At 42.8% G+C, this 20,091-nt stretch overlaps 1 protein-coding gene across 6 annotated transcripts in view; it reads left to right on the top strand.

The window, feature by feature from the left end:
• The first annotated feature begins 28 nt into the window (after positions 1-28).
• The window catches only part of IQCH (IQ motif containing H), a 108,610-nt gene continuing 88,547 nt past the window's right edge, over positions 29-20,091 (top strand). For 2 of the 6 annotated variants that reach the window (XR_002087018.2, XM_019477491.2), the window contains exons 1-5: positions 29-272; positions 2,648-2,770; positions 3,124-3,221; positions 3,665-3,776; positions 8,927-9,046. Coding sequence is in view for 4 of the 6 variants with exons in the window: in XM_019477491.2 (XP_019333036.2) it covers positions 240-272; positions 2,648-2,770; positions 3,124-3,221; positions 3,665-3,776; positions 8,927-9,046 (486 nt within the window). In the remaining 2 variants the exon portion in view is untranslated. Of the gene's footprint in view, positions 273-2,647; positions 2,771-3,123; positions 3,222-3,664; positions 3,818-8,926; positions 9,047-20,091 lie in introns of those variants that run through there. The other 4 variants (XM_019477493.2, XM_014605996.3, XM_019477495.2 and 1 more) reach the window with 4 other exon arrangements.

Genomic DNA, 20,091 nt, shown 5'->3' with positions numbered 1-20,091 from the left:
GTGGGGGCGGAGTGCAGCGGGGTGGGGTGGTGCTGAAAGTGGAGGTGGGGAAGGCGTGTTGCCGGTGAGGCGAAGGTGGGAGGAGAAGCCGCAGACACCCCGCTGGGCCGCCCCGAGGGAACCTTCCCCCCCCCACGGAAAGAGATGGTGTGGTACGGTCCGGGCCGCGTCCCGTTGCTAGGCGCCGCGGTCACGTGCCCCGCCTGCACCCTCCCCCTGCTGCCCGGGCTGGGGCCGCCATGGCTGACGTCATCGGGCCCATCCTGGTGCAGGTAGGTGCGAGGGGGGCGCCCCTTCCCAGGAGCCTTTGCGGCACTGCCCCTGCCTGAACTCCCGTGAGCCTCTGCGCTCCCCCCGGGCCTGTGGCTGGGGGGTGGAGGTCGGGGCTGGGCCTGCTGGGGGCAGGGGGGCGGCCTACGTTTTCTCCTCACCCCCCAGCTCCTTTCTCCTCCGGGGGCTTTCCCGGCTGTCAACAAGATGCGGAACCGGGGTCATCAAAAACTCCCGTGGACTCGGAGCCGGTTGCAATAGGCGACGCCGTCGGGTGGAAGGAGACGCGAGACACGAACAGGCTTGGTCCCAACCGCCGCGGCCGGCGGTGCAGGCTCGGTCCAGCTGCAAAATGTCGGGGTTGCACCCCCTCGCTGCGCACGGGGCACGAGATCCAGCGCAGACGCCTTCCCGTTCCCTTCTGCAAACGGGCGGCCGCGAGGGAGCGGCGGGGGGGGCGTATTCGCGAGCGACGTGGTGCTGGCGTGCAAACATCTGGAGCGCGTCGTGCTAAAACGATACCTTTCGTGAGACCCACCGAGCACTTGCAAAAAAAAAAATGTCTTTTTCTGCCAGCTTTCGCCCTTCGTGAGGTGCAGGGAGAGTTCAAGATGGAAATAAAAAAGGAAATAAACGTCATTTTTGCACAAAGGAAGCAGACGCTGCAAAACCGCCCCTCGAGGTCCGTGAGAGTCTCGTTGTGAGCAACCTGAGCCTGACGAAGGGCAAGCTTGCAGAAAAACATATATTTTTTTGCAATTTCTCAGTTAGTTTAATGAAAGGTGTCATTTTAGCACCAAGCACTCTAGATTTTTGCATTTCCTTTTGTCTCAGACCAACACGGCCACCACATCCGTCCCTGAAACATGTTGATGGAGAGAGAGGATTAGTACGAAGTGGAGGAGAGCGTGCTAGGAAACCGGCGTACGGACCCGTGATACTGTGTGCGTAGGGGCTAAGAGGACAAGGGGGCATCCGAGGCAGCCCCGGGCACTGAAGTTATCATTATTGCACTGTTCTGTCACAAAAACATTTTGGCTCCAAGCCGTGTGCTGTGGCAGTGGCTCTCAACCTCTTCAGGCTGAAGGCAAATGCCGGCTCTGAGCAGTCCCTCTGTTTTTGACTCTTAACAGTGCGATGCTGCTGTTATAAAGAGTTAAGACGGACCACAACGGATGTTTTTAATGCTCTGGATTCCTATTTTAAATCTCTGGGCTTTCCTTGTGTAGGTGTACGCGCTTCTAACTGTGCTAATATTGAGCAGCTCCCTGTAGCACCCTCAAAAGGATCTCGCAGCAGCCCAGGGCGCCGCACCACGTCAGTGGAGAATCACTGCTGTGTGGGAATCTGTGTCACACCAGTAATTCAAACTGTCCTCATTGGTTTACGGCTGCCAGTGGCTTCAAGTGAAGGAGCGTTAACTGAAGCTGGTACTGCCTGACAACCCCAGAGTCGAAAGAGGTCTCTTCCTTTTAAAACTACTTTAGTCCTAGATGGTTTCTTAAGAGGTATTTTTTCCTTTGTAGTGCTTATAGCCATATAAAGAAAACAATGCACTTCTCATTGGTGACTGCGCTGGCTCCTTGTCAACGTCTAGGTAAAAGTTGCTGGTTTACCAGGTTGTAGGAGAGGTGGGTGAAGCACTGTAGTACTAGTAACTGATGGGGTGGATTGAGAGGTGTCTGTGACCAAGGGATGAAGGGAAATTGACTCTCAGCCTTCTCCTTCCCAGAAACCCAAGCACTCTTTTCAGATGCAGAAGGAAATTCTTCTTATCTAAGACTAAAGCAGCCTCTCTTTCTGTGACTAGCATCCCCAACAGGCCAGCAAGCCAGCTGAGTGGCCTGCCCGGAGTGGAAAGGGATTCTAGCGGGAAAATCAGTTGCATCCCACTGACATTCGACTGCATATTACAAGCTTTGTGTTTTGTCCGTTTAGATCATATCTTCTTTGAGCCAAAACCAAGTAGAATAATAAGGCCTTGATTCTGCGTGGCTTCTCTGGTGGCACTGGCATGGCTATACAGAACAAGGCAGCACCATGCAGAGGCACCCGATGCCAACTCTTTGGCACTAAGTCCAGAAATTGGAAGCAATGCAGCTGCATTTGTGCAGGTCTGAGTAGACCTGGGCAACACATCCTCACTTCTGAAGTTCACCCACACCCTTCTCCCGTTCTGTTGTAGGATGCGTCTCATCATCCAGGTTTTTCCACTGTCAACTCTAGGAGCCCTTGGCAAGGGCATCCCTTGTCTCTGTCATGTAGATGCAGAGCTGTAGGGATCATGAAGGAATTTGTTTCTTTTGTTTAGGAAATGTTCTGCGTGGCATGATACTTGCATGTGTTAAGGAGGTATGTGTGATTTATGATTTTCCAGGTTCAAGAAGACCTTCACCAGCTTAAGAGAAAACTTGCAGGTATCAACCTTGAAGGAAATCAAAATGCCTTGGATGTTCGTAATCTTGAAACAGCCATTGAAAGAACAGAAATTGGGTTAAAAGTAAGTAGATCTGTGGAACAGGAACAACTTATCACCGTTGGAGTTTTCATCAGTGATTCTTTGTAAACACATCGGGTCAAAATTGTTCTCTTTAAATTCTGTTGGTTAATGAGGAAAAAAGGCCCAAGCATTGTATTTCAGGCCACAGTTGTTCTTTTTGGGTGGTCAGAGTCAATTGGCTTTAGGTCTGACAGCATTATTCAGGACATGCTATAATTGTCCAGATACGCATTGCCTGTCATGTCTTTCTCACTTAATTACAAGTCCAGAATGTTAAGCTAATTGCGCCAAGTGAGATGAGCGTCCCCATCTCTCCTGTAATAGTCTAAACATGATTTTTTTTTCTTGAACAGAAACATGCTGAGAATTATTTCAATGCCATAAACAGACAAGTGTTAACTGTTCCTTCTACTGACCAGAAGGAAGCGTGTTCAAAACAGCTCTATAAATGGTAAGTACAAGAGCCTTTTTATTGGGGAGACAGGAGTACAAACTTCATGTTGTCAGAGTCCTGTAAAGAGAGAAGAGAAGCAGCTACATGCTTAAGTTGGTGATCAGAACACTTACAGGGGTGTGAATGCTCGGTGCCAACTCCGGATACGTGATTTGTCACCGTAGTGGTTACCGAGAAATACCTTGCATTGCTGACATTGTAGTCATCTGTGGGTTGTTATTTGATACTTTACAAAAAGTTAAAGAATGATAGACTAACATGCAGTTTTGTGTGGGTATAGTAAGCTCTTCTGTTAACTCGTGTAACTGCTTTTTGTGTTTTGGCTAAGCAAAAATGTCCATAAAACAATAGTAGTTTAAACTCAATCAGGTGGAAGTAGTACAAGTTTTATAGGTAAAATCAAAGCAAGTCTTGTAACTTTTAGTTTCTTTCTATATTAGGGAGCTTCCTAAGGATGCTGCTCAAAAACAGTTAATGTTACCACTGGTACCTGTTAAACCTCTGACTGCCCAGCCCTGGAGCAAGACAGCATGTACTTCTCCAAGATCACAGGTCTGAAATAACCTATTCCTACTTGGGCAAATAGACTGTGTGTAAGTATTGGAGACTGGGGCCTGAAAAGTTACCCAGAATCCTGGAGTCTTAGTTAAATTATGGGATCTAGTTTCAAGCAATTTCATTTAGGTATGTTTTGTTTCTACTCCAAACTCTGCAGAGATTCTGTTTCAGATAGCATTATCCCTGTCACTTAGCTTTTGAACTTTTTTTTGTCATTCTGAAGTGGCAAGTCAGAGTGACAGAGTCCCAGGGTGGCATCTTCAAAACAAAATCCACCTTTTCAAAACAAGCAAGGCAAATTTAAACAAATTTAACAAAATTAAACAAATGTAATCAACATGTGGAGTAAAATCTCTGTTTCAACTATAAGGTAATTTTTTGGAATCCTAAGGAACCATGAATATGAGACTCTGCGAGACCTTTTTTTAAAGAATCAGTGTTCAGGTTTCAACTGTGCTTTAATTCTCCTGGTTTCTGGTTTGAGCTGCAACTTTTCCACTGCCTTAATAGGTCTGTGTGCATCAAAATCTTACTACTTTATGCTTTGAAAGGAATGCAAGCTTTATGCTGCTCTGGGATTTAGGTGAGCAGAATACACATAAAATCCTGCAATTTAAATGCAAAAAATGGTGACCCTGAAAATTGTTTGTAGAATCTCTCGGAAACAACAGTGTGCCCTAGAAAATGATCGGACACTGTCTTTTATAAAGATAGTCATATCATGAAAAATTATCACAGGCCAAGTACTCTATAATCTGTGTATAATCCATGGGTTTTCAACTGTTCTATGCATGGGTGAACTTAATTTAGAGCAGGGCACATACTATGTCCTACCCTGGCTTTCCCTTGGGGGCTTGGAGCCCCATTGTCCTTTCATTTCTGATATCTGTGACATCTGCTTAAAAATGCATATCCACAGACACACAGGATAGCCCTAATTTCCCATTATAAAGTAAATGACAAACAGTGCTGCTTTGCCAGCTGTTCTACATGCCTGGCATGCCAACATAAAAGCTTTTATTATTAAATAGTTGTGAAATCCAGCTGGGAAATTACCACCTATAATTCCCTGTTTCCTGTCTTTTTAAACTAGGTGATTCCCCACTTGCCTCTATAAGCAGATTTGGTTGGGTTTTTTTTTAAATACATGTTGGCATTTTCAGGATTCCTTTTCATGCGAAGTAAGTGTTCAGTTTACAAAGCTTTATAACTTAAGGGGACTTAATCTTATTTTGGCCTACTTTATTTAACCTGTTGCTTGAAGGGATCAAGTTTCAAGTACATAGTTTGGGCTTTGAAAGAAATAATTCAGATAGCAATAAATCAGTAGTTTGTGGTCAGTAGCAGGCTGTGTGATAGAGCGTAAGTTGTGTTTGCAGTAGTTAGCATAAAACAAGATTGCCATCAAATTACCACAGACGATATTTTCACATACACATTGTTAGAGTACTTGCCATATGCCAAATAGCCTGGCCGCAGATGTGCTGGTATACTCATGGAATTATTATTTACACACGGATACAATATTTCTGAATCCTGGCAGCAGGAGGATGTGGTGGTGTTAGCCCAGCTAATATGGAACATCATGATGCATTGTCACCACTGGAGTCCTTGATTGTAGTTGCGTTTATTCTCCCAAATAAGCTTGAGAGATTTGCACATGCATCTCCTACTAGCATGGTTTGGACGCAGCAGTGGTAGAAAAGCCATCAATGTCTGTATTGGTGAGAAATCCAGTTCAGACATATTTGAAATAAACCCTGCTGAGTTGAAAAGGTCTTGAACCAAGTCTTTTGTTTTTCTTTTTGAAAACTGAAACTTTTATGGCGTCCTAAAAACACAATGGGAGTTCCCTGTTCTCTCCTCCCTTTATGGCACATGACTCATTAATATTAATGGATTATAGTTGTGAATGAAGAAGATAGGCTCTGGAGTACTGTAAAACATGCGAAAGCTGTTGGTTGTTAGGCATGACAATTAGCTTGAGCACAGCCAACATGCTGCTTGTTTCAGAGACTAATATGCTGTAATCTGGGTGAAGTTCACCCAGCATGAAGTGGCTTTTGCACCAACGAAGAAATGACACTTGAATTGTTCTACTGCATTGTAATGTCCAAGGTACATGGTTCTGTGACTAGCAAGCAGGCATGTACAAAGAAATGTGAGTCTACCGAGTCACCTCATTCTAGTGCATTAGCAGTAAATGGGGTTAGCAAACACATCCGAGCTTCTCCTGGTTGCTCAAGTCCATCTGTCTTTTACTGTTGAAATACTGCTCAGTTCTCCCAACCAGAACTCATGATACTGTGTCTTTCCCCTGTTGCTTCCCTCCCTTAGGACCAAAGACACCAGAGAGTTTCCTAAGACATCTTCCATTTTTCTGCTTAGCTTGTGACCATAGCACACACCATCCATAATTATTCTTCCTACAAACTGGAATAAGTCATGCAGAGCGTGGTTGGAAGGGTTTCACCTAAGTTGCTTGCATGGCTAGTTCTAGATGTGCAATATGCCATTTGTCTACCTATACTGCTTCTTGTCCTACACAGTAACAATTGAGGCTTCGGTCTGACTTCAGACTAACAGAGCCCGCTGTCTCTCTTTACCATAACAATAGGGGCCAGAGATATGGAAGAGCATAGGAGCTAGAAATGGAAAGATCTGTTAGACACCTAGTCCATCTCCCTTCAAACACAGTATTGTTCCCTGCAGTACCTTTAAGTTTAGAAAGTAGCTTTCATCAGCTTTCTTTATTAAGCATTTCAATTCTCATTATCCCGAGTAGAATCTACCAGTAAGACATTTATCATTTTGCTGTCAGCCTGTGACTGGGGAGTTTACATTGCGAGTTGTCTCCTGTTTTTAATTGAGAAGATCTTCAGAAAGAAACCTTTGCATCTTTTCCCTCCAATCCTTGTTTAATAGCACAAGCAGTTTCCTTTTTGTATGGTGGTGCAGTATGGTAATAAAATAAATACCACAAAATCACTGATGAGGTGAAAATTGAACTTTCTGCCTCTGTGCAGCCATGTAGGTAAAAGAGTAATTGGCTTGGATAATAACTTTTGTTCTTAACACACCAAAGTCTAAATGAGCATCACATTTGATACATCTGCTTGTAATTACCATCAGAAGAAGAGGGAAGTGTCGTTCAGATAAATTCAAGCATGTTAGTATGTTAATAAATTAAATTGCTCTCTCTTCTTACTAGGTAGAAAAATACCTTCTAAATAGTATCTTAAACATACACAGATTTATTTTGCTTTCAAAAATTGATATCCCTTTAAATCCTCTCTTGTTTTTACTTGGTAGAAATAACAATGGTACGTTCCTGCCTCTAACTACATTATTCATTTAGCTAGATTGTATATACTGACAATGTGCTTTTCCATTCCTGTGTTCAGATAATGGGAATTATGCACATACGAGCCAGATCCTTAGCTGCTGTAATCTGGTCGTTAGTAATATGCCAATTTGTGCCTGTTAAGGATCTTCCTGCATTCATCCGTTGGTGAACACGCTCATGTTGGTGGCAGAGGCAATTTAGCATTGTTACTTCAGTGGAACTATTGGGAGATATTACAACTCTTGGTACAGATCCAAACGCTTTGTTCTATCTTTCAGTGCAGCTACAATGCTAAGTCAAATGTTTTTACACAGATAATTTTATGCTCAGTGTTCAAATCAAATGTCTGACATAGATAATTTTATACAAAATAATTGCATCTATTAGATTCCTTTAAATATGAAGACATTATTTTAAAAGCTGTTTTTGCATATTTTCTATTATTTAGGATTTCCTTTACCCTCATTTTTTGTAAGCAGAACAGCTTGATTCATTCCACACAGCTGAAATAAGACATTAAAAAAATGTGTTTTAATTCTTGTAACTATAATGGTTATTTATTTTCTCGTTTACTGACTAAGCAAGTGCTTTACCTGCACTGAGCCAATGGGCCATAGCAGGTCCAAGGAAGCAGTTCAGGTCCATCAGGTCAATGATCCCTGAATTAAAGTATCCGGCAAGCTTAGCCATAATAGATGACACTATTACTCTCAACTGTTTTAACAATTCACTTTTAACCCAATCTAACTAATCACAATGCATATTTGCCATATCCCATTAATATGGGCCTGATTCAGCAAAATGCTTCAGCATGTGCTTAAGGAGAAAACAAATATACTTATCAAGGAGATCGCATGTTTAAAAATCCTGATTTGCTTTGTGTCCTGAGCTACACTTATGAAGTATATGATTATATCTGTGAACATTAGCTGATCTTGTACCCACTGAAATTATATATTGAAGAGGACTGTTGATTTCAAGGAGTACCAAACTGGGGCAGATGTGAGTTTCAAGCTATATTTTAAACCTTGCCTATAAATTTTCTTGCCACCTTTAGAGTAGTTTGATTGATTTATTTTCTGTTTGGCTACATTAACTCAAATGTTGCCGATGCAGATGCCTGATGTTTTTACTAAATGCTTGCTATAGCTTTATTATGAAGATTTAGTTTGAATCCATTAAGGTGTTTGCAGATCCAGTCTCGGATTTGTCTGTGACATTGCTGAGTATAAAGTGTCCCTGCTGACAGAATAAGAGTACACATTACCTGATCAGATGTAATGTGTTCAGATTTGATTGGCCAATTCTTTTATTCGGATAGTGACAAGTAACTCTCATCAGCCTTAGTAAATTGTATTAATATCCATGGTGGGGTGCTTTTATTCAAGACGTTTCCTTTTGGAAATAGGAGTAGATGTTCATTGATAGCATGTATGATGTGGATTGTATGTCATTTCTATCACTTAATTGGATCAGAACAAGTATATAATTATATCTGGAATGCAATAAGAATATACAATAAATTATTCCAGGAGAAGTTTGCTGGAATGATATTTGTGAGTAGCTGTTTTGCTCTCCTTCATCTCAGTTGTTAAATAATATGACCACAAGTACATTTTTCATTGTTTGCCTGATTGTAGAGATTGGTGAATAATGGCAATCAAATCATTTACAAATTTCCCATCCCTTGGCATATTTATTATGAACATTTTCCCCTATGCAATCACTTCTTGTTTTAAGCATTTGAGTTTACATAGTAAACATATTTTTAAAATATGCACAATATTCTTTGTTTCAGCACAAGCTTGCCATGCATGTGAAAATCGGGTATGATTCAGAACACGCCAGTAACAAAGTTCTTTTAAATCAGAAGTATGGAATCAGCTTGCCACTTATAAATAAAAGAAAATCAGCTCCAGTGAGTAGCTTAAATTATTTTAATGCCCTTTATCAATATTATCATGACACTAGTAAAGCTGAAAGATTCTTATGCCTAAAATATGGTTTTAAATAGAAGTATCTCATGATTTTCTCTTTTTTTTGAAGTTCCCACATTTTATTAAGAATGTGTCAGCTATGACCAGGCAGTAAAATACAGTAGCACAGCAATGCTGTCTTTAAAGCAACAGAGTCTCAGTCCCAGAAAGCCTTATGCATGCACTTCAGTCTGTTCACTTTGAGTAGTTCCATTAAAATTAGCCAAGTAGATCATGTGCCTAAACCTTTGCAGGACTGGGACCTATGGGATTTCGGGCCTGATCCAAAGCCCACTGAAGGAAATGGAAAGATTCCTATTGACACCAGTGGATTTTTGAATGATTCTTTTGTTTTTAGGGCAAGAAGAAATTCCATTTTCAAGCTTCCCAGGGGACTGTTATACATAAGTGAAAAAATACATGTGCAGTACTTTACATTTGGCTCTTATTTTCTCAGCTGGCATTTCTTTTGACAGTAACCCTAACAACAACCTGGTGTAATTCTAGAGATCAGTGTCACTAAATTAATGCACAGACGCCACACAGCTTAAATTGCAAGGTTCCCAAAGGAACAGGGTGAACTTAAACACCGTTAGCCCCTGAGTTCGTCAGCGTTGCTGGTGATAGTGATGCCCTTTTATCCAGTAGTTGGACCACCCTCTGGGATGGGAGGCATGACTTTTAATCCTCCCCTGCCTGACAGGACTTGGACATCCGTCTCACACTTTGCAGAGAGTGTCCCCACTGCCAGGTTACAGGGTTGGGGCACTCGACCTTATGTGTAAAATACTAAATCACACATTCAAGGAAAGACCAGAAGCTTAGTCCTTCCCCACTTCTCTGGAGAGTTCCGTAGTCACCTTCTATGCAATCTGTCTGTCTCTTTGGCCCGGTCAATATTTACACTTTGTGGGTATAGTTTTTCTTTACCTCAACCATGGTTCTTTTTTTGAATGACTGAGTAAGCACTAGCACCATGCTTTCCACAAATGATGCTTTTTCATTTCATATGCACAGACTCATCACTCCAAAGATCAATTCCACTCTCAATTTCAGTTTGGTGTTATGGTCCACATGGAGGATCGTGCCCAATGATCATGCACAAAGACTCTCTTTTACAATTTCATTTATGTAACAGAAGCATCGTGCAGCAAGCAAGCTCTGTGCCGAACGAGAGATTCTAGGGTGTTTGGTTTTAAACAACATAAACAGCATCTGTGAATGGCACAGTTGTGGGCTGCCTCTTATAAAAAAAAAATGATTTTTGAAAGCCGTTGCCCAGACTAAGAGGTGATTTGTCTAACCCTGTGATATAGAGTTAATTAGGAAAAAAAAAGCATCATGGCTAATAGCTTTTTAGAACCACTGTAAAATGCTCACAGAGAGGAATATTATCCTACTGCAGTGAGCCATGTGTTTTACCACTTTCATTGAGATGTACCGATCAGAGAAAACTTCTTGATGTTGACGTAAATGACAAACATTAGTGTAAATTAGTCAAGCTATCTGATACATATTTACAGTTGCTAAGAAACTGGTGTACGCAACATGGAGATGGACTAAATGCCCAGTTAGGTCATTTTCATCTCTAATTTACAACTTCCCAACAGCCGTATTTAAGCAGTAACTCAATTTTTGAATCTCAAGAACAATCAGTTTGCAGAGGATGTTGTAGTTGCTGTTGAGATTTAATCAAAACTGATTGAAAGTAGGAAGGGTTTTTGTGCCTGCACGTGTGGATTTTTTTCAAAGTTGGCTTTATCATGAGATGTTGGTTACAATATTATCCATAAGGCTTAATTACAAAAGCAATGTTAACAGTAATGAAACTGTAGCTACTATTGCTGCATAATTAAAATAAAACACATACTTGCAGAACTGGGAGTAGAACAATGGTCTAGCTTTAAAAAAAAAAAAAAAAAAGGAGGCCTCTGCCACTTTAGTTAGGGGAAGAACTCAGTTGCCACCTACTGAAAAGCCCTGATTCTTTCTAATCGGTGATCAGCCGATAGAGGGCAACGTGTATACACACAGTCCTGAACTGGCTCCCTCTAAAGTCAATGGCAAAAGGACACCTCTTCAAGTAAATGCATGCTAGATTTGGAGAAAACTATTTACAGCAGAAGCTGGTATGACTTTGCTTAACTCCAGCCTCGCTTCTTCATAGACAGTCAGCACCTGAGTTCCCAGAGAGGTTGAGCCAAAAGTTTATGTTCAAAGCAGTAATAGCAAGCTGGTATTTTGAGCTAAAGGGAGAGGAAAGATACTGGCTGAGCCCATTTCAAACTGGGAGATGATTTTTAATGACCTGCTACTTAAAACTTGCTTTGCCAAATAGTTTTCAAACTGTGCCGAGGTGTCATTATTTGACAGAGGAATAAATGAGTGGCTTCCCAAGGCTGACGTTAGATTTTGTGACAGAAACCGAGTGCAAGTCTTAACGCTGGAGCTGCTCCTGCCTGTCTAGTTTGGTCACCGTTGCCTGGACCTGTTTGTCCGAGCGCTGCTCCTTTCTCTTGTGGAACATTCTGCACATACCTAAAATCAGGCGGGGCGTAGTCCAGCTTGGAGCAACATGGACACTTTGGGCATCACATTCTTGCCACGTAAGCTCTGGACAGGCAAATGAAACATGATAGTATATGACCATTAAATATGCACGCTTCCCACAGAGCATCCAGCAAAACACGCTCTGATGAGAATTGCTGCAAAAATAACTCTTAATGCTGCGACATAGAGATTCACAGCTGTACTTTTTGTTTCCGTAGAATTTCTGTTCAGCTATGGAATTATACCGGCATTGTGGACCCTGTCCTTATAAATGAATGTATGCTGTAATGTAAACTTAGAACCTTTTAATTTATTCATGAGGTAGAATTTAATGCTATGGTGATTTCTGCTTTTTATGTGTTGTATCTTATGCCTTTTTTTTTCTTTTTTGCTAACTTACTTCAATTGTGGCTGAACCAATAATAGCCTCCTCATTCATTCACCAGGCATATACGTTTATAATCTCACTTTCTATCACTGAAAGCACATTCATTTCCGAGATCATAAAGTAATGCAAAGCCTAACAGTTCTTCTTAATTTGAAATGATTAGAAGAATCAAGAGAACAAAAAGGAACAAAAGACCTCAGAACCTAGAAGCGCCGTCCGTGCATATGGCTGCAATTACAGTCAAAACATAACTTGGCTCCGGTAGCAGAATTAGATTTAAACAAATTGATGTTACACTACAGTAATTCAAAATGAGCTTACTGCGTTCGTAACCCAGAACAAGAAGCACCGTGAATTAATAAACTTCTCTTGTCACTAAAAATAAAAAAGGGAATAATTGGAGAGATGGAGTTAACTTAACAGATGACTACAGTCAGCATCCTTTCAACCTAGAAATGGGAATGTGAAGGTCACCCCCATCTCGGCTGACAAACAGAGAGCATTTTGTTGGTAAACAAATTAATCTTTTGAAAGGTCACCATTTGTTTTAAGTTTTTATCCAGTTCTTGTCATCTGGAATCGGAGATTGACTGTCATTTCGCTAGGCAGGGGTGCAGCCGAAGCTGCCGAAGCCGCTTCTGTACATATCAGCATTCCTTGACAAAACTCGGTGCCTGATTGTGATGCTATGGGCTGCTGGTTTACAGCTGTCTCCGGACAAGAATGGAGGCCCACCCCTGAATTCCAATAAGATGGGCCTGCATATTCTGCCTCATGTAAGCTGGCCCTTTGCCCACAAGTAAAATGTATTGTAGTTCAAGCCAGCAATTATCTTTCTTACTTCCTTCTGTGCTGCTTCTGTTCCCTTTTTCAAAAAACAGATGTGGCATTCACCAAAGTTTTGCAGCTATTCTCTTTCACACCTGCTATGGCAGGATTTTGACAGAGGTAGATTTTAGGAAACCTAGCAGTAGGCTATCAGCACTGATTTCTCAGATAGCAATTTAAAGGACTAGAGCTGATTTATTTTTTTCCCAGGCAGAGGGAAAGTGAGCAGTTCAGAGCTCTCTCTGATTTATTTAATGGACTTGTTTGATATATGATGATGATGATGATGCTCTAGCAGTTCCATATTTAATCTTGCATCACCTTTTCCATTTATAACAGAGTTGTATATGCTTTAGATGCACAGAACCTCTCATTTTTCATTAATAATGCTCCCTGCTAGAATATACATTGGAATAAAGAGTGTAAACTTCAATTTTCCAGATAAGTTTCTAAAAATAAAATGGGGAAACCTCTTAAAAATCTTCCTTCTTTCCTTCCTTCCTTCCTTCCTTCCTTCCTTCCTTCCTTCCTTCCTGTACAAAGCCTCTTGTGCCTCCACTGAATACAGTGCAAATGTTGTTATTAATGCTGAAGTCCGCCCCCACTAAATTCCTGATGTCACTTCAAGGGGCACACAGAAGTGGGGTTACCATACGCCTGGGTTTTCCCAGACATGTCCTCTTTTTGGGTCTTCCCATCTCTATCAGGGCAGTCTTTTTAAAATATCAACACGTGTCGGATTTGGGATTTTGCTCTGCTCAGCATTAAAGTTTTCCCTGGTGCTGGGCTGCAGCAGGGCGGGGGAGGCGCCTGCTCCTCCATCCGGGAAGGGGCAGCAGGGAGCTGCGTGGCTGGGCAGGGGCAGGCAGCCAGGAGATGCTTTTAGGGCTAGGGGGAGCAGAGGGCTGTGGGTTGGGAGTGAAGGGCACCGACAGGCCTGGGGGGAGGGCAGGGGACTGCAGATCAGGAGTGAGGGGCACAGTCAGGACTGGGGAGGGAGAGAGGGGCAGGGGACTGCAGGTCGGGAGTGAGGGGCACTGGCTGGGCTGGGGGCTGCAGGTCGGGAATGAGGGGCACCAGCAGGGCTGGGGTCGCAGGGGGCTGCAGGTTGGGAGTGAGGGGCACTGGGAGGGCTGGGGGGAACTGTAGTTTGGGAGTGAGGGGCACCAGGGCAGATGGGGGACTGTGGGTCGGGAGTGCAGGGAACAGGCAGTGTCGGGGGCTGTGGCTTGGGAGTGAGGGGCATCAGCGTGGTCTGGGGGGGCTGGGGCTTGGGAGTGAGGGACAGGGGCAGGGCATGGGCATATCACTGCCCCCTCAATCATAGTACCACCCCCGCCCCCTGACAGGTGTCCTGTTTTTGAAACTGGAAATATGGTAACCCTACACAGAAGCAATCCTAGAGGCCCTTGAAAACAACTTTTAACATATTATCTCATTCATCGTCATAATGGCTCTGTTTTTCACCATGGAAACTGATGGACCGCTCAATCCTCGTGGAGACTTTCTATCTTCCATTGCTGCCCCTAGAGCCACAAAGGTTGTGCCAGTATAGAAGTTAAGGTTAAGAAGTTCAGGTTGAGTTAAGATCCCTCCTGCAAACTTTCCTCTGTTGTGACACACACCAAAACACTTGACAGCACTTCAGCTCATGGTGTGCTGTGGTGTATCGTTCTGGCCAGCATCGTCTCAGTGTTTACTTGCGCTCCCCATCTGGCTGTATGCATCTTTTACTGAGATGGGAAATTCCTTGAAGGAGCAGCCTTTTTCTGTCTGTTTTAAAGTGTCTTGTCAGCTGGGGGTCTGGTCCAGGATTAGACGGGTACCAGGGTAAAACAAATGAGAATGATGCATTGTATGCGCCCTGCTGGACTTGTATAGGGAATGAGATTTATGGAGTCAGATAGCAAATGGTGGCTGCAAGATATTATTTGTATAATGTTTAGGGTTTATAATGTTTTATAATGATTATCTGCTTGGTACCTCCATTCAATCAATAGATTAATGCCAATGGATTTGCCCTAGTTATTAAATTACCTCATGGATGAATTTTAATTTTGCTTTGGGTGCAAATCTAAATGCAGCTTTAACTGTAGGATCTGTAGAGGTGTGTGCACATACTTGTGTACATATGCGTGTTTATACCTATAGATACATACATTTTTTTAGGCTAAATAGTGCTATTTTGATAACAAAGGAAACAAATAGTGGACTAATGGGAAAATCCCTGCTGCGTTAAAACGAGTACTCCATTTAAAATGTAGCAAAGGAAAAATAAAGTAGAAGAGTTGTAGCCACAAGAGAAACACACTTTAAAAAGGCTAATAGAATTGTTTTTCTTGTGTCCCAGGTTAATTATACTCAGAAGTGCTTGAGATGGAAAAAATAGTTTTGCAACATATTCTGGGCATACTATACAATGCAAACCTTAGTCTGCACTACAAATTAAGTGCTAGTTCTTAGCCTTTGAAAACTGTACTTTAAAAGTACCCGGCATGAACAAGTACACTGGGTCTGCTGACTCCAGATAGAAATACCTTCTGAATCACACTGTCTGCAGCGTACAATATGAGAAAGATGATACTATTCTTGGAGAAAAAAAATGTCTGATCTTCTAATCAACTTTGTATTAAATCATTCAGGGGTCAATTGTAACCTCCTCTGAGCCTGAACTGCTGTAATGGTGGAAGAGGAGGCATCCAGAGGCCACCTTATTGGGCCTGATTTTCTTCTGCCTGGTGATTTGGGGAATGTCTTCAGGGAAGTCAGAGGTCTGATTCCACTGTGAGCAGACATACTCCAGCTGCTAGTGTTAGTCCAGCTGGCTTGGATGCCAGTGGCAGTGAACACTTCAACATGGGTCAGCTGCCTGAGTAAGTGCCCCGTGTCCTGGGCAGGCTTGCCTAGCCTGAACTGACACCCGTGCCACCCTGTCTTCACTGAGGTGGTTACGTGAGACCACACCAGGGTGAACTCCTGCGTGGTTCCCATTGGTCATTTTCCAGAACCAACCCTACTGGTTACAGAGCTGGGCATGGCCGTCATATCTACATTGCATTTCCTTTTTGAATGTAGATGATCTCTCTTCTTGAATGCTGCAGGGAAATCTTCTTTGGATTACTTTGCCAGCTGATGCAGGTTTGGGACTAGTAGGCTGTGCCACACTAACAGAGATGATACAGGTCAGCACAGAGGTCTGTTCGCACAGCTTTACTTGGAAGTCTCCCCAGAATCTGTCTGTGCTCTGCTTGTATTTTCCCCCTCCCTTTACTGAACCCTCCAGTTTCTGAAAAATTAGAATATTTTAAAAAATATATGGCATTTATAACTAAGGCTATTTCACAACATAAGCTGCAGATCTAAATGTTGGTGCCATATTTAATTGGACACATTGACTTTTGGGGGGGCTTTGGTGGCAGAAGAGACTTGGGGTCTTAAATAACACTTATAAATGCATCATTAAAAAAGTAATTTTAGGAGCAAGCTGTTCAGGTATACGTAGCGTTAAACTCCGTGTTTATAGCATAAAAACTATATGTGTAATAAAGACCTAAAGCTGCTCGGATCTGGCGTAAGCAGATGGAACTCCTTCGGAAGCCTACTTGACGTATGAAATCTTAAAGCACTGAATAACAGGAGTAAAAATAATTAAGGATAGTAATAGTGAGCGGCACCTGGCCAGTTTCTTTAGCATGGATTATCTTTATTATGTTGAGCTAGTTTATTTTAATCAGGACAAACTTGGTTCCGTGAAAATAATCACATTTTGAAAGTCTGCGGTGCTAGCTAAAGTCCACCATCACTTGTGCCTGAGCAGCCTCGCTGAAGTGATATGGCATAGGTTACAGGGAGATGATGCTTGGAGAAGAGGGCATAAATCAGTTCAATTGGGTGATGTGCCTTTCTGGGGAAGGGAGGGTGGAATGGAGAAAAGAGAAGAGACTGGCTAGTCTGGATAACATTTTCACAGTGAAGGATTTTAAAGTCAGTTCAACCCTGTCACATACATGCTACCACTTTCGTTGGAGAGGCATTGTACGATGTAAGTGAGAACATAAATTACTCTGCTGTTTCTTATTGGATGTTATGTCTGCCTTTTTTTAGCTGACAATTGCCTTTTAGTTTACAGATATTTAATTTTACCTGCCCGCTTCTTTGCTTTATTCCTCAATTTCTTCCTCCTCTAGAAACAAATCTAGCCGTCCCTTGAAGTCACGCTGCCTGGCTCTTTTGCTTTCCTTTGTAGCTTAGTCCATGCTTGTTGAAGCACACACGATGCACATTGCTGCCTATCATGGAAAACCTACTAGGGTTTAAATTGAGGGTTAATCTGGCCAGCAGTAAAATCAATGCTGCCTCGCAGATACAGCACCAGACTACAGTGGTCTGGAGAGTGAGCCACTATTTAATTAAATCCTGTTCTTTTAGTATATGCGTTATTATGCCCCTATGAGGGAGGCAGCATGGCTCATGATTGGTAAGATTTAACTGGAGTGGGAGGAAATTGCAGTTGTGACTCGTTTTTCCTCTGTATCAACCTATTTTCAAATGGAGACGGTGTAATCTTTGCAACACTTAGTGTTACGGTCCTCAAAAAACATATTGAAGTAAAGATGCAGGGCTGTAAATCCTGTAGATTCTCATGTTCCTAACCGGCACAAATAAAAATGTATATCAGTAACTGCAGTAATTTAAAAAAAATCTTCATTTTGGTGAAGTCTACATATGTTCTGTTTTGTCAGTGTTTGCTGCTGTACACATTGGGAGGGAAAAATTATAATTGTATCATTTCATGTCTCTTCATTTCCTCATTAGGGATATGAACAGGTTTTTAAAATGGCTCATTCCTTTTAAGTGGATCATTGTTACTATTTGTGTTTATAATCGCCCCCAATGATCCAAATCAGGACCTGGGCCCTATTTTGCTTAGTGCTACACACACACACACACACACACACACACACACACTTAAAACCTTAGCTATGATATAGTCTTTTCATCAACAGATGCCAGGGCACTTTACAAAAGGGATTAAGCATCATCATTTGCCTCCGTTTTATAGCCATAGACTCCGTTTTATAGCCATAGACAACCTTCTGGCATTTCTTAATATTTAAGTGTTTGACTTGGCAAACCTATCTTTTAATGTAGCATACAGTGTCTAATTTCATAGGGCTTTAAAAAAAGCAGTCTGAAAAATCAGCAGCTCCATCATATTGATGCCCACGTGGTTCATCGGTAGGGTCACAGCCTGGATGTCTATTGCTCCGACTTCTGCTACTTCAGCTAACAGGGTAACTGGTAATAGTATTGACTTTCCCTCACTGCCGATGAACATGCAAGAGGGAATAGGACACTTTATTGGGGGATTTTATTAGTGTTTTCTGACAATCTTGGGCTCCATTCCAACGCTCCGAAAGGGTGTGTGGTTATAGTGGGTCCAGGCTCTTCTGCTTGTTCACCCAAAACTTGACCCCCTTTTAGGCTGTTCCTCATCCTCATCTTTTCAAAGAAAAAGTTGACAGAATTTTTAAAACTTTCTCGGAAACACCAGAATTGTTTTGCCTGAAACTCTCCAAAAAAATCCAACTGGGCCAGACCCAGCATGGAAAAGTTTAGCCTAAATCGCTAGTTTGGATTTATTACCAACTAAAAGCAAGGACTAAAACTGGGAAATTCTAGGCAGGTGCACATTGACGGTTGGGTGCCTGGACCCCTGCATCCTCAAAAATGGACCTATGGTGTATACTCAGCACTTGCTTTACAGTAAAGCTGCATATTGGTAACCACTGGGTCACCAGCCCACCATCCTGACTCTGTCTGTCCTCAGGCAGCTTTTACATGGTTAGTCCTCAGGCTGCTTTACATGGTTAGCATTTCCTTCTCCTCCTCCTCTCTGCATTATGGCACTAGTAAACTTAACCAGGCGGTGTTTTGGATCCATTGCCTCTGAGATGTGTCTAGACCACAAATAGACGGAGGTCAAGGGAGACCTGTTGTTTTTGACACAGTTCTGTTCTGTTTTCTTGGTTTAATCCATGCCTGCATTTTAATTAAAATCCCAGGTACTTCCGGCTTCCGTAGCAAGCCATCAGAGGTGCCTTATCTAAAGCTTTCAGGAAATCTAGCCAATTTGTGCTGCATGCCTCACAATATCAGATTTGCCTTGTACTTTGGGACATTACACTGTAACTTTCTCAACTTCCTAGGTTCCCCTTTGCCTGCCTGGTCCCAAAATAAGTCAGGCAAGAGGAAACAATGCTATTTTCTGCTACCCTGGTGTTCAGTAACCTGAGGCCAGACAGTAGCTGGGGCAGACTCCCATGGAGAGCCCCACTGAAGTCAATTGGGCTAAAATGATTTAAACCTAGGAGGTTTTTTGGGGTTATTTTTTTTTAGTATGTACCAAACAGGGGCAGATCCAGGGGGTTGCAGTCACCCCCTACCCCAGTGGTCTCCAACCTTTTTAAGTAGGAGGTCACCTTTGGCATTGAAAAGCAACCCAAGATCAACTGTGCGCTGCCACCCCCCTGCCCAGCAGGTAAGTCTGTGGGGATGGAGCAGGGGATGCAGATTGAGGCAGAGGGAATAAAAATTATTTGGGGGCGCGCCTCCCCAGCAGGTAAGTCCCACCCAGCCACTGGCCCCACTCCATTTACCATTGTTCCTGCCTCTGCGGCACAGTCCCTCACCACGGGGGCCTCAATCTAGCCCCTTCCTCTTCCCTCCGCCATGGACTGGCCTGCTGGGCTGGGACGCGTGTGTGCATGCACACAGGCACTCAGCGCCCCGTGACGTGATGGGCAGCAGTACTCATTATGTGTGTTTCAACAAGTGTGGACTAAGCTACAAAGGAAAGCAACAGAGCCAGGCAGCGTGGCTTCAAGGGACGGCTAGATTTGTTTCTAGAGGAGGAAGAAATTGAGCAAGAATTAAAGCAAGAAGCGGGCAGGTAAAATTAGGTATCTGTAAACTAAAAGGCAATTGTCAGCTAAATAAGGCAGACATAACATCCAATAAGAAACAGCTGAGTAATTTATGTTCTCCACGCCAGACTCGGATCGACTCCAAGAGGCTCTGAGATCTACTGGTGGATTGTATCCACTGGTTGGTGACCACTGCCCTACCCGCTTTGATTTCTGCTGCACCCAGAGTTTAAAACCAACTGCCTGGCAGTGGCACCAGGGAGAGAGTCAATAGACTTCATGGCTTATTATCATC

This window comes from Alligator mississippiensis, chromosome 11 (genome assembly GCF_030867095.1).
Source record: "Alligator mississippiensis isolate rAllMis1 chromosome 11, rAllMis1, whole genome shotgun sequence".
NCBI lineage: Eukaryota > Metazoa > Chordata > Crocodylia > Alligatoridae > Alligator > Alligator mississippiensis.
Note: the sequence above shows the minus strand (reverse complement) of the source record. Positions and strands in the feature narration are given on the sequence as shown.